We start from the raw sequence: 15,387 nt of genomic DNA on the forward strand, positions 1-15,387 counted from the left end.
GTCATAATTTTAATAATTTTTTTTTAAATATAAAGACTAAATTATTATTTATTAAATTTTAAGAATTAAAATTATAAAATTATTATTTATTAAATTTTAAGAATTAAAATTATAAAATTATTATTTATTAAATTTTAAGAATTAAAATGTTCTATTAGCATTACATAGTAATAACGAAAAAGTCTCGGATATAATACAACCTGAGAATGGCTCACATCAGTTCGGAAGATCTCACATCAGTTGGAGAGGAGAACAAAACATTGTTTATAAGGGTGTGACGTTTTAAAACGGAGAAACCCCGAAAGGGACAATACAAAAAAGACAAATATCGGCTAGCGGTGGGAGCGGTGGACTTAGGTTGTTACACAAAATTGAATAACTTAGTCACTAGCGTTTAGAAAATGCTCAATTTTGGGACGTTTGTTAGTATAATTGGTTAAATAATTCACGAGAGTCGCGTGACAATTTTTAAATAGTAAAATAATGATAATAATATTTTTTTTTTTAAAATAACATACGTTCTCCGATATAGCTAAAGCTGCCCTTGCTATCTTTCGTGACGGTCGGTGACCACCATCACCCACTTTTATCATCATTGTCGTCGTCATCATCTTCTTTCCCAAACCTACTCCTTACCTTCTTCAATGTGAGACTTCTTCCTCGTATTCTTAGATCATCCCTCCTAAATTCATTCCGGACACGATTTAGATCAAAATTTGGAATTCGAGTTCAAATCTGATAATCCCGACGTTTTCTTGTATTCCCGTGCGATATAACCATGTTACCTACTCATTGCTTCTAAGAGTGGAAACTAGTTCCACCGACCAACACGAGTTCTTTCAATATATTTTGTCTTCACTCACTTGCTTCTAAGAAAAATTATTACGATATCATCCTGTAACGGCCCAGGTTCACCGCTAGCAGATATTGTTCTCTTTGGGCTTTCCCTTATGGGCTTCCCTTCATGTTCTCCTCCCCAACCAAAGTGGGACATCACAATCCACCCCCATTCCGGGCTCAGCGTTCTCGCTGGCACGATTTAGATCATTCCTGACACGATTTAGATCAAAATTTGGAATTCGAGTTCAATTCTGATAATCCCGACGTTTTCTTGAATTCCCATACGACATAACCATGTCACTTACTTATTGCTTCTAAGAGTGGAAACTAGTTCCACCGACCAACACGAGTTCTATCAATATATTTTGTTTTCACTCGCTTCTTAGATACGATATCATCCTGTAACGGCCTAGGTCCACCGCTAGCAGATATTGTTCTCTTTGGGCTTTCCCTTTCGGGCTTCCCTTCATGTTCTCCTCCCCAACCAATGTGGGACATCACAATCCACCCCCATTCCGGGCTCAGCATTCTCGCTGGCACTCTTTCCTTTCTCCAATCGATGTGGGACCCCCCCCCCCCCCAAATCCACCTCCTTTTAGGGCTAGCATCTCCATCTACCCCTTCGGGGAACACCCTCCTCGCTGGCACATAGTTCGGTGTCAATTTACTCATCAGATTCGAACCAAATTAAAGTCATCTTAAAATTTTAATGTTAATTTATAGAATATTAACATTTTTTCTTTTAACACAGCCATGAACTTACGTGTTTTGAAAACATCTTTAAAACGACACAACAAAATACTAAATAAAATAAATAAGCGTTTAAGTTAAAAACATCCTATTCTAGCCTAAGTCTAAGAAAATAAATATCACTATCCTATGCATGTGTCATGGACTCGAGTTGCGATGTCGTCGTCAGCCGTACAGGAATGCATTGCTTTAACCTGAAAAATGTACTAGCATATGGTTTGAATATTTAAAGAAATACTCAGTAAGTGACCCCACTATTGGGAGTTAAATGCAAGAACATGCAAATGCAATCACAAGACCTATCATTTAAATCCATTTTCATACGGTACTGTCGTGTACCATATACTCTACACAGTCCATACATGCGAGTATGGACTCACCAGTCAATTCACACACCGCTGGGCCACCTTCCTTGTCAGGCGAGCGTACTCCGGGAGCTCCTTAGGCCAGACACCCGTTAGAACTAGTAACCGTCACGGCAGCATTAGGTTAACCATAATGATCGTACCCTTGCCTGATCGTTGCAGCATTACGATAACCATAGTGATCGCATTCCTGCCTCGTAACGTACGCCTCCGTACTATCGTGAAGGCTAAGGGGTATCCCCTAATGTATGAAGTCCCAACATTTTTTCATTTTCATTATCATTTAATACCACCCCGCTAGCGTTCCATACATCTCAAATAATTTTCATCATATACATATCATACCATAACATATCGCATGACAATATATCGTACCATAAACATGTCAATTTATCACATATGTCGTACCATAACATATTTCATATCGTCTTCATATATATACATCCATCATTCACATGTCGTATCATAATCATATCATATTGTAAACACTTCGTGGCCATATCGTTCCTTAACTTATCATAGCCTTAACATTCTTATACCTATCATAGTCATATCGTTACATGAACATACTCTAACGCTATCGTTCTATCGTTCTATCAATCTATCATCATCTCATCCCTTTCTACCCGTATTCTAACCATATTCTTTTATCAATCTCTCATATCCATAGCATTTCGAGACGTAACCTAACCTTAACGTTTCGTGAACACATCTTACTTCTATCGTTACATTACGTTTAGTGCATCATTCTCGTATCATATCTCAAACATATCATTGAACACATCACACCGTAAATATTATCATACAATTCACATATTATAACATAACATAAACATAATATAAACATATTGATTCACAGATAATTCACACATATCAGTATATATGACACGTGCAGAACCAGTGTCAACATCAAATATAACCATGTCGATAGTAAGACCACTTACCTAATTAGCTTATGGGTGTCACCAATATATCCTTAATGAAAATTCGATTCTATCTTTTGAAATCTAAGTCAACCAATGTGAGCCCATAACATCAGTTTCAAATTTGAACTCTATAAAATTATTTATGTAATTTACCTTTGTCCATGGTTAAAAGTCTTGAAATGTTATATATATATATAAACCTCAGCACGAATATATTGTGTGCTCACGTAATTAATTACCAGAATTATCGAAAGAGGGTGATTCAAGTCATCCTACCAGGTGGATCTTAATCTTATTGCCTATTTTTCTATGAAACATCAAAGCGTTTGTCGTGGACCATTATAGATGGTACATGCTCTTCGGGAACTAATGATTGACGTATGAGTTGAGTGGTCACTGTCTTTATGTGTCGGGTATGGTCGAGCTAGAAGATCTTAATTGAAGATGAGTTATATGCAAGTGACTCCCTTTTTAAAAAGAAACCCGAGTTTAGTGACTCCATTTTTTAATGTCTGACCTTTTGGTCGAGAAATATGTATTGGGTTTTGTTGATATATATTCTTTTAAATGAGTTTAATTTTTTAATATGTTTTTATTTTTTTATACTTACTCTGTCTGTGAGAGTCCCACCTTCGTTGGAAAGGAGAACAAAACACCATTTATAGGCCTTGAGGGTAGCTTAAAGAGGACAATATCTGGTAGCGGTGAGCTTGAGTTGTTATATAGACATTAATTTTAAACTTCCGAATTAAAAATCAATTAGGGGCTAATTATGTTTATGACTCTTGGAATGTCTCATGGAACGTTACGAGTTTTTGGATAGATTNTCGTATCATATCTCAAACATATCATTGAACACATCACACCGTAAATATTATCATACAATTCACATATTATAACATAACATAAACATAATATAAACATATTGATTCACAGATAATTCACACATATCAGTATATATGACACGTGCAGAACCAGTGTCAACATCAAATATAACCATGTCGATAGTAAGACCACTTACCTAATTAGCTTATGGGTGTCACCAATATATCCTTAATGAAAATTCGATTCTATCTTTTGAAATCTAAGTCAACCAATGTGAGCCCATAACATCAGTTTCAAATTTGAACTCTATAAAATTATTTATGTAATTTACCTTTGTCCATGGTTAAAAGTCTTGAAATGTTATATATATATATAAACCTCAGCACGAATATATTGTGTGCTCACGTAATTAATTACCAGAATTATCGAAAGAGGGTGATTCAAGTCATCCTACCAGGTGGATCTTAATCTTATTGCCTATTTTTCTATGAAACATCAAAGCGTTTGTCGTGGACCATTATAGATGGTACATGCTCTTCGGGAACTAATGATTGACGTATGAGTTGAGTGAGGTTAAAAGGATAAAAGGCTAAATGTATAAAAATATTATAAATTTTATAATTTTCATTAATAAAATCTTTTAAAAAAAAATTAAAAGTATTATTTAAAAAAAATATATAGTTGAATTTTAAAAAATAGAGTCTCAAAATTAATTAATTTTTTTTAATATAATAAATAAATATATATATATATATATATATAGCCTAAAGAGGACAATATCTGCTAGCGGTGAACGTGGATATGGAACATTACAAATGGTATCAGAGTCAGACACTGGACGATGTGTCAGCCTTCTCGCTGTTCCCCGAAGGGGGTAGACACGAGGCAGTGTGCCAATAAGGACGTGGGCCCAAAAGGGGTGGATTTGGGGGCAGTCCCACAACAATTGGAGGAAGGAAAGAGTGTCAGCGACGACACTGGCCCCGAAAGTGGTGGATTGTGATGTCCCACATTGGTTGGGGAGGAGAACAAACCACCATTTATAAGGGTGTGAAAACCTTCCCTTAGCAGACGCGTTTTAAAGCCTTGAGAGGAAGCCCGAAAGGAAAAGCCCTAAAAGGACAATATCTGCTAACAGTGGATCTGGGGCGTTACAAATGGGACAATGAATATAATTCTGTTCGGGGTGGGCGGGGAATCCCCTCCCTGTTTGGGGTGGGTTCGGCTCCAACTCAACTTTGATGGCTTAGGTAACTCTATTTAAGATCTCTTACAACATTCCACCAAGGAGCCGATTTTGACATAATTGGAAGAATTTAATGTCACTAAGGTAGCTATTTAGCCAATATTCCGCAGCAGCATGTACTTCGAGTATGTTAATCCATGTATATTATGATATCATGTTTACGTTACGCCTACGAGACACTGATAAGACATGTACGATATTAATGAAAGATATGTCATGTACATGTAAGTACCATGTATATTATGATATCATGTTTACGTTACGCCTACGAGACACTGATAAGACATGTACGATATTAATGAAAGATATGTCATGTACATGTAAGTATGTCTCGTAGGAAAGTAATATCATGAAAAGAATCGAAGTAAGATGTGCATCACAACTATATACCATGATTCGAAAATATAGGATCTTATGCATATGGTATGTTGTAAGGGTGTACATGGTCTGCGTTGGGTTGGGTTGAGGGATTTTTTTGACCCAACCCAAAAGTTCGGGTTGGCTGGATGGGTAACCCAACCCAACCCTAAACTTTTCACAACCCAACCCTCTATTTTCGGGTTGGGTTCGGGTTGGTTGGATGGGTAACCCAACCCTAAACTTTTCACAACCCAACCCAACCCAACCCTCTGTTTTCGGGTTAGGTTATCAAATTTTTTTTAAGTTTTATTTATCCACAATCTATAATTATTCAGATACAATCTTACAAAATTTCTTGAAAATTGTGAGTAGTTTGGAACATAGGCAGGTGTTAGTGTCCTTTAAGCCTAAATATCACTCTGCAAACCCATTAATGCAAAAGAATTCTTAATATATTTTATATATTTCTATTTGGCTCGGGTCAACTCGAAAGTTTTGTCCACGAACTCGAAACCGAACCGATTCAGTTCGGGTTCAGAAAAATGAACCAAACCCTACCCGAAATGCTAATCCAACCCAACTCAACCCTTATAGTTCGGGTTGGGTTGGTCCGGGTTGTCGGGTTGAATGTACACCCCTAGTATGTCGCGAGCCTAGGATACTTCTCCAATATGTTTTGTATAAACATATACACCATTATATGATACGAGTTCCTTTTTTTCCATTGGTTTACGACAACGTGAGCATGTGTTAGCCTGTAGTCAGGCTTATAGACTTCGTATATGAACCTGCCTAGTGGATTCATGCGAACGTGTGTGAACTATGCATAGAGAAGTACTATGCGTCTAACCCTACCTAGAAAAGAAAGTAAGCTCACATAATTCTTCACAAAAAGTTAGGTCCCATCATGAACCATGATTGCGTGTGATTACGTTTTCCTCGACCCTAAAAGTTAGGTCTCATCTTGTCTTTGCCATTATCAAAGTGGTTGTTTGGTTTTATGAAAGATGGTGGAGATGTGACGGATTTGAATATCTAGAAGGCACTTCATTCCGAACATGATATCTGGGAAGACCACATGAAACAATATTATGAAGTTTGGACCGTTATTGTCAGCTTCACGATTTTTTAAAACATGTTTGCTAAAGAGAGGTTTCCACACTCTTATAATGAATGTTTTCGTTCCTTTCTCCAACCGATATGAGATCTCACAATCCACCCTCCTTGGAGGTCCAATGTCCTCGCTGGCACACCGCCCAGTATCTACTCTAATACTATTTGTAACCGCCTAAGTTCACCGTTAGCAGATATTGTTCGTTTTGGCCCGTTATGTATCGTCATCAGCCTCACAATTTTAAAACATGTCTACTAAGGAGAGGCTTTCACGCCTTTATAAGGAATGTTTCATTCTCCTTTTCAACAGATGTAGGATCTCACAATCCAGCCCCTTCGAGACCCAAATATTGTCCATTTTTTTCTGTTACGCATCACCATCAACCTCACAATTTTAAAACGCGTTCACTAAAGAGAGATTTCCACACCCTTATAAGAAATGTTTCGTTCCCCTCTCCAATCGATGTGAGATCTCACAATCCACTCCCCTTGTGGTCTAACGTTCTCGCTAGCACACCCTTGTACTCTAATACCATTTGTAACAGCCCAAGTCGATATTGTTCATTTTGACCCATTACATATCGTCATCAACCTCACGATTTTAAAACGCATCTACATAAAGGAGAAGATAACCTCCCCCCAATTAGAAACAATTTTCAGTGAAAACCCATTATGGGGGAGACGAAAGCCAATATGGAGACACGGTAGAGACCTGTTAAGAATATTTAATAATAAATTATAGTTTACCATATATATCATATTTGATATTTTATTACAAGACAAACATCTAGATATTTAGATATCTTTCCATTTATTGTTATTTTCATTTATTACTATTTTCATATCCTTTAATTTATTTGATTATAAATAAGATAATTTTCCTATCATTTAGATAAGGTGGATTAAGCAAACATTCTCGTGGTATCATAGTCATACCCTAAACTTAACCATGTCAATAGAATCCTCAAATATCGAACAAAGAATTGTTAACCTCGAAGATGTAGTCAAAAGTGACTAAAGTATCGAACAAAGGGTGTACTTTGTTCGAGGGCTCCAGAGAAATGAGTCGAGCCTCAATTAAGGGGAAGCGATTCGAGAGCTCCATAAGCCTCAAGGGAGGCTTATAGTGTACTTTGTTCGAGGGCTCCAGAGAAGTGAGTCGAGCCTCAATTAAGGGGAGGCTATTCGAGAGCTCCATAAGCCTCAGGAGAAGCTATTCGAGAGCTCCATCTAAGGTTTATAGTGTACTTTGTTCGAGGGGAGGATTGTTGAGGATTATTGGGAGTAAGTCCCACATGGGTTAATTTAGCGGAACATCACGAGTTTATAAGTGAGGAATACTATCTCGATTAGTACTGGACTTTTTAGGGAAACCCAAAGCAAAGCCATCAAAGTTTAAAGCTCAAAATGAACAATATCATACCCTTGTGAAGAGTCGTGATTCCTAACAACAGCCAATGAAGACTACTCCTCCCACGACTCACGAACAAAGTACATCATTGTAGAGCTCTCGAACTACCTCCCCGCAAGGCTCGACCCCTCTCGAGCCTTCTCCCAACCCCTCAAAAACCCATATAACATCAAAAAACAGAGAGATCAAGGCACCATTAAAACAAACATGAATGCAATGATCCCAAATCCAGACAGTATCAGACAGTATCAGACAGAAAACTAAATTCTCAAGCTACAACACATAATTTATTAGCTATAGAAACATTCATTTCATTATATAAACCCACAAGACATACAGATCAGACCTCCTTGACTCCGACAGCGCCCACCCCATGTTCCTTTTCACTCACCTGCTTCAACGGCTCTTCAACCTGAAACGCCGACACCGGAAAAGTCCTAAACAGTCCCGCCGGAGTCTGAAACGTGATCTTTCCGGTGGGTGGATCATCCACATAGATATCACTCAAACTCACCCAAATCAGAAGCTCCTTCGTCTTAACTCCGGTGAGTTTCTTGATCTTGTTCTTCTCCACAACCGCCGTGACCTCCGTCGCATACGACACCAGCTTCCCGATCTTCTCAAACTTGTGGGTCGTGTTCTTCCTCTGCTTCAGCCACACATACCCTGTTTCTCTCACGATCCCACATTCTTCAATGTCCTTCAATGGCAGAAGACCATTTGGGAGACCGATTTCCTTCAGCAATTCCTTGGATTTCTCTTGGCAAATCTCGTCTCCTTTGTATACTTCGGCTCCTTTGGCTTTGATTTCCTCCGTCGCTACAGACATTTTCCTTTTCTTTTCCCTTAATTTTCCACTCGGATTCTTATAGTCCCTTGCTTTCTCTTTTGCCCTTTGTTTTTGTTATAATTACGAAAATGCCATTGGCGGAATTCACATGAGTAGGTGTGGAATGGACCCCACTTGGAGGCATGGGGTAGTTGATCAGCTAAAGCCACCTCTTCATAGAAATTTGAAAAATATTTATTTTTTTCTTTTTAAAAAAAGTATTTATTTAGAAGAGCGTAGAAACATTTACTTAGCATATGTGTTTTAAAATCGTAAAGCTGACGGTGATATGTAATGGGTCAAAGTAGACAATATCTGTTAGTGTTGACTTTAGGATATTACAGATGGTATAAGAGTCAGACATTGAACAGGGGTGGATTGTGAGATCCCACCTCGGTTGGAGAGGAGGACGAAACATTCCTTATATGGGTGTGCAAATCTCTCATTAGTAGACGTGTTTTAAAGCCATGAGGCTGATGACGAAATGTAGTGGACCAAAGCAGACAATATCTGCTAGTATTGACCTTAGGCTGTTACAGATGGTATCAAAGTCAGACACTGAACAAGGGTGGATTGTGAGATCCCACCTCGGTTGGAGAGGAGGACGAAATATTTCTTATAAGGGTGTGCAAATCTCTCATTAGTAGACGTGTTTTAAAGCCATGAGGCTGATGACGATATGTAGTGGACCAAAGCAGACAATATCTGCTAGTGTTGACCTTAGGCTGTTATAGATGATATCAGAGCTGGACACTGAACAAGAGTGGATTGTGAGATCCTACCTCGGTTGGAGTGGAGGACGAAACATTCCTTATAAGGGTGTGCAAATCTCTCATTAGTAGACGCGTTTTAGAGCCATGAGGCTGACAACGATATGTAACGGAGTAAAGCAGACAATAACTGCTAGTGTTGACCTTAGGCTGTTACAGATGGTATCGGAGCCAGACACTGAACGGGGGTGGATTGTGAGATCCCACCTCGGTTGGAGAGAAGAACGAAACATTCCTTATATGGGTGTGCAAATCTCTCATTAGTAGACGCGTTGGAAAGCCATGAGGCTGACGACGATATGTAACGGACCAAAGCAGACAATATCGGCTAGTGTTGACTTTAGGCTGTTACAGATGATATCAGAGTCAGACATTAAAAATGGGTGGATTGTGAGACCCCACCTCAGTTGGAGAAGAGGACGAAACATTCCTTATAAGGGTGTACAAATCTCTCATTAGTAGACGCATTTTAAAGCCATGAGGCTGACAATGATATGTAACGGACCAAATCAGACAATATCTGCTAGTGGTGGGCTTGGGCTGTAAATATGGTATTAGAGCCAGACACCGTACCAATGAAGACGTTGAGTCTACAAAGGGGGTGGATTGTGAGATCCCACCTCGGTTGGAGAGGGGAAACAAAACATTTCTTCCAAGGGTGTAGAAACTTCTCTCTAATAGACGCGTTTTAAAACTGTAAATCTGACGTCAATACAAAACAAGTCAAAACAGACAATAACGGAGAGCGGTAGGGATAAAATGGTAATTTGACAAAGGGTGAAATGGTAATTTAGTGGGGGAAAAGAGATGGGAGGAAGAGGAATGCCATTTAAGACGCGTTGAGCGGATTTATTACAAAAATTAAATGAGGAGTATGGTAGCCAATGAAATGTTGACACGTCATATATAGTTAGGAAGGCCAATGTATTTATTAGGGCAGTGGAGAAAAAAAAGTCGGTGTATATTTTGTATTTATTTTATGTTATTAATTAATGCCACACCCTAATCAGCTGGCTCCCACCTACAAACTACCAACACAACCGTTTTTATACTTATTTATTATTAGGTATTTTCTGGTCATGAATTTAATATTAATAAATATTTATAATTAAACTTTTTTTAAAAAATTAATTAACTATTTTTTCAAACAAATTTGGATCAGCCAAGAGATAAGACAAAATTGATTTCGTGTACGATGAAAGATATAGAAGTAAGATTTGATATTGTGTGAGATTCCACATTCGTTGGAGAGAAAATCTGTTACAGTGGGCTTGAGTTATTACAAACGATATCAGAGCTAGACACTGGGCGGTGTGCCAATGAAAGAGAGGGGCCGAAGCAAACAATATTCGGTAGCTGTGGGCTTGAGTTGTTACAAATGGTATCAAAGTCAAACACTGGACGATGTACCAACGAGAACGTTGGGCCCCCAAGAGAGGTGAATTATGAGATCTCACATCGGTTGGAGAGAATATCTACTAGCGGTGGGTTTGAACGGTTATAAATGGTATCAAAGTCAGACACTGGACAATGTATCAGTGAGGACGTTGGGCTCCCAAGAAAGGTAGATTATGAGATCCCACATCGGTTGGAGAGAATATTTACTAACGGTGGGTTTGGACTGTTACAAATGGTATCAAACTCAGACACTGGACGATGTACTAGCGAGAGCGTTGGACCCCCAAGAAAGGTCGATTATGAGATCCCACATTGGTTGGAGAGAATATCTACTAGCGGTGGGTTTGGACTGTTACAAATAGTATCAAAGTCAGACACTGGACGATGTACCAGCAAGAGCGTTAGGCCCCCAAGAGGGGTGAATTATGAGATCCCACATTGGTTGGAGAGAATATCTACTAGTAGTGGGCTTGGACTGTTACAAATGGTATCAAAGTCAGACACGGGATGATGTACCAGCGAGAGCGTTGGGCCCTCAAGAGAGGTGAATTATGAGATCTCACATTGGTTGGAGAGAATATCTACTAGCGGTGGGTTTGGACTGTTACAAATGGTATCAAAGTCAGACATGGGACAATGTACCAACGAGGACGTTGGGCTCCCAAGAGAGGTAGATTATGAGATCCTACATTGGTTGGAGAAAATGTCTACTAGCGGTGGGTTTGGACTGTTACAAATTGTATCAAAGTCAGATACTGGACAATGTATCAGCAAGGACGTTGGGCTCCCAAGAGAGGTGGATTATGAGATCCCAATTGGAAAGAATACCTACTAGCGGTGGGGTTTGGACTGTTACAAATTGTATCAAAGTCAGATACTGGACAATGTATCAGCAAGGACGTTGGGCTCTCAAGAGAGGTGGATTATGAGATCCCAATTAGAAAGAATACCTACTAACGGTGGGGTTGAAATGTTACAAATAGTATAAGAGTCAGACACCTGGCAGTGTGCCAACGAGGACATTAGGCCCTAAGGGAGGAATCAAAGCGAACAATATCTAGTAGCAAAGGGTTTAGACTATTACATACTGTTCTAGATTGAGTCACCTCACAATTTAACTTGACAAATAGATACAAACCTACATGTTTATATATTAAAAAATAAATCATATCAATTTCCATATATATTTAAAAAATTACTCTTTAAACGATAAATAAAATAATTATGAAATTAAATAGGTATATTTTTAAAATGCGTCGGTTAGTGAAAAATTTCCGCACCGTTGCAAAGAACGTTTTGTTACCTACGACCCATATACTATTATCATATATTTCAACCCGACATAACTCAAATAAATTTATAATTAAATTAAAATTATTAAATTATAGGTTTTTGCGTCATTATATTTATTGAACACGTGGATTGTCTTCTCACGTCTTCCGCACCAACAATATGTGGTCCCGTTTTTTCTCTCTCTCAAATCTCAATCCACGTCAGCTAGATCCACATTTTTTTTTAATTTTTTATTCTTCTCGTTGTCCACATTTGAAATTATTTATTTATTTATTTATTTTCTTCAGATCTCTACTAGAAGTGCTTGCCACGAAGATTTGAAAATTTCATAATAATAATAACATTTTTTTAAATAATAATATTAATAAATAAATAAACTCAGTTAATTTTTTTTTTAATTTTAAATATTTTTATTAAAATATAATATTTAGAGAATATATTAGTCCTGAAATATATCTTAATATTCTTTCGGTAGTATATTTTATTTTATTCTCAATATTTAATTAGTTTATATCTTTTTTATTAGTAGATATTAGTTGTTCCTTATTCGTACGTATTAGTGGGTAGCTGGTATCATATTTATGAATATCAATGAGAAGATACACATTCGATCCCAATTCTATTTTTCATTTTTTAACCATTTTTTTTCAAGAAAAAACACGAGAAATGTTTTAAACTTTTTAAAATATTCTTTGGGTCAGAATCATATCTGTGATGTCCCACATTGGTTGGGGAGGAGAACAAACCAGCATTTATAAGGGTGTGGAAACCTTTCCCTAGTAGACGCGTTTTAAAGCCTTGAGGGGAAGCCCGACAGGGAAAGTCCAAAGAGGACAATACCTGCTAGCGGTGGATCTGGGTCGTTACAAAGGGTATCAGAGCCGGACATCGGACGATGTGTCAGCCTTCTCACTGTTCCCTGAAGGGGAGTAGACACGAGGCGGTGTGCCAGTAAGGACGATGGCCCCAAAGGGAGGTGGATTTGGGGGCGGTTCCACATCGATTGGAGGAAGGAAAGAGTGCCAGCGAGGACGCTGGCCCCGAAGTGGGGTGGATTGTGATGTCCCCACATTGGTTGGGGAGGAGAACAAACCACCATTTATAAGGGTGTGGAAACCTTCCCCTAGCAGACGCGTTTTAAAGCCTTGAGGGGAAGCTCGACAGGGAAAGTCCAAAGAGGATAATATCTACTAGCAGTGGATCTGGGTCGTTACAAATGGTATTAGAGCCGGACACCGGACGATGTGTCAGCCTTCTTGCTGTTCCTCGAAGGGGGGTAGACACGAGGCGGTGTACCAGTAAGGACGATGGGCCCAAAGGGGGGTGGATTTGGGGGCGGTCCCACATCGATTGGAGGAAGGAAAGAGTGCCAGTGAGGACGGGCCCCGAAGGGGGGTGGATTGTGATGTCCCACATTGGTTGGGGAGGAGAGCAAACCACCATTTATAAGGGTGTGGAAACCGGAAACCTTCCCGTTTTAAAGCCTTGAGGGGAAGCTCGAAAGGAAAAGCCCAAAAAGGACAATATCTGCTAGCGGTGGATCTGAATTGTTACAATATCCATATGAGAATGTTTGCTTAAACCACCACATCTAAATGATACGAGAGTTAAGGTAAATATGGAAAGATATCTAGATTTTTGTCTTATAATAAAATATCAAATATGATATATATTGTAATTTAGTACTAAATATTACCGTCATAATTTTAATAATTTTTTTAAATATAAAGACTAAATTATTATTTATTAAATTTTAAGAATTAAAATTATAAAATTATTATTTATTAAATTTTAAGAATTAAAATGTTCTATTAGCATTACATAGCAATAACGAAAAATAGTCTCGGATATAATACAACTTGAGAATGGCTCACATCAGTTCGGAAGATCTCACATCAGTTGAAGAGAAGAACAAAACATTGTTTATAAGGGTGTGACGTTTTACAACGAGGCAGCCCCGAAAGAGAAAATACAAAAAAGACAAATATCGGCTAGCGGTGGGAGCGGTGGACTTGGGTTGTTACACAAAATTGAACAACTTAGTCACTAGCGTTTAGAAAATGCTCAATTTTGGGACGTTTGTTAGTATAATTGGTTAAATAATTCACGAGAGTCGCATGACAATTTTTAAATAGTAAAATAATGATAATAATAATTTTTTTTTAAAAATAACATACGTTCTCCGATATAGCTAAAGCTACCCTTGCTATCTTTCGTGACGGTCGGTGACCACCATCACCCACTTTTATCATCATTGTCGTCGTCATCATCTACTTTCCCAAACCTACTCCTTACCTTCTTCTTCAATGTGAAACTTCTTCCTCGTGTTCTTTGATCATCCCTCCTAAATTCATTCCCGACACGATTTAGATCAAAATTTGGAATTCGAGTTCAAATCTGATAATCCCGACGTTTTCTTGTATTCCCATACGACATAACCATGTCACTTACTTATTGCTTCTAAGAGTGGAAACTAGTTCCACCGACCAACACGAGTTCTATCAATATATTTTGTCTTCACTCGCTTCTTAGATACGATATCATCCTGTAACAGCCTAGGTCCACCGCTAGCAGATATTGTTCTCTTTGGGCTTTCCCTTTCGGACTTCCCTTCATGTTCTCCTCCCCAACCAATGTGGGACATCACAATCCACCCCCCTTCCGGGCTCAGCGTTCTCGTTGGCACTCTTTCCTTTCTCCAATCGATGTCGGACCCCCCGCCAAATCCACCTCCTTTTAGGGCTAGTATCTTCATCTACCCCTTCGGGGAACACCCTCCTCGCTGGCACATAGTTCGGTGTCGATTTACTCATCAGATTCGAACCAAATTAAAGTCATCTTAAAATTTTAATGTTAATTTATAGAATATTAACATTTTTTCTTGTCCCCTTTTAAAAATATTCAAACAATCAAAGATTTTAGTGCTCTAAACATGCTCACGATCACATGCCTATTGATATTAGTAAATTTCTTTGATTCAATTTTTTTTCTCTCTAATTAATTTAAATTTGGTTGGACTAATTGGACCTATTTTTAAACCCGACATGATTACGGTGATAAACGTACTTATGTGATAGTTATTGTAACGACCCAAAATTTTCTACTTAATTTAAGGTCGCTGTATACGTACCATAAACATTGAATGCGGGAGACTTCATTTAAATTCCATAAAACATAACATTTATCTTAAAACACAGCCATGAACTTACGTGTTTTGAAAACATCTTTAAAACGACACAACAAAATACTAAATAAAATAAA

General features: G+C 38.2%; 1 protein-coding gene across 1 annotated transcript; it reads right to left on the reverse strand.

Annotated features, from left to right (window-relative positions):
- Window positions 1–7,819: 7,819 nt before the first annotated feature.
- On the reverse strand, window positions 7,820–8,677 carry LOC111780710. The gene has a single exon (XM_023661186.1). The coding sequence runs from the start codon at window positions 8,663–8,665 to the stop codon at window positions 8,177–8,179; it is 489 nt and encodes a 162-aa protein (XP_023516954.1). The 5' UTR covers window positions 8,666–8,677; the 3' UTR covers window positions 7,820–8,176.
- Window positions 8,678–15,387: the final 6,710 nt, after the last annotated feature.

The sequence above is a fragment of the Cucurbita pepo genome, chromosome LG18, assembly GCF_002806865.2.
Source record: "Cucurbita pepo subsp. pepo cultivar mu-cu-16 chromosome LG18, ASM280686v2, whole genome shotgun sequence".
NCBI lineage: Eukaryota > Viridiplantae > Streptophyta > Magnoliopsida > Cucurbitales > Cucurbitaceae > Cucurbita > Cucurbita pepo.

Bases quoted from the DNA above. Each gene is read 5' to 3' on its own strand.
- LOC111780710 (XM_023661186.1), bottom strand. From the start codon at position 8,665: ATGTCTGTAGCGACGGAGGAAATCAAAGCCAAAGGAGCCGAAGTATAC.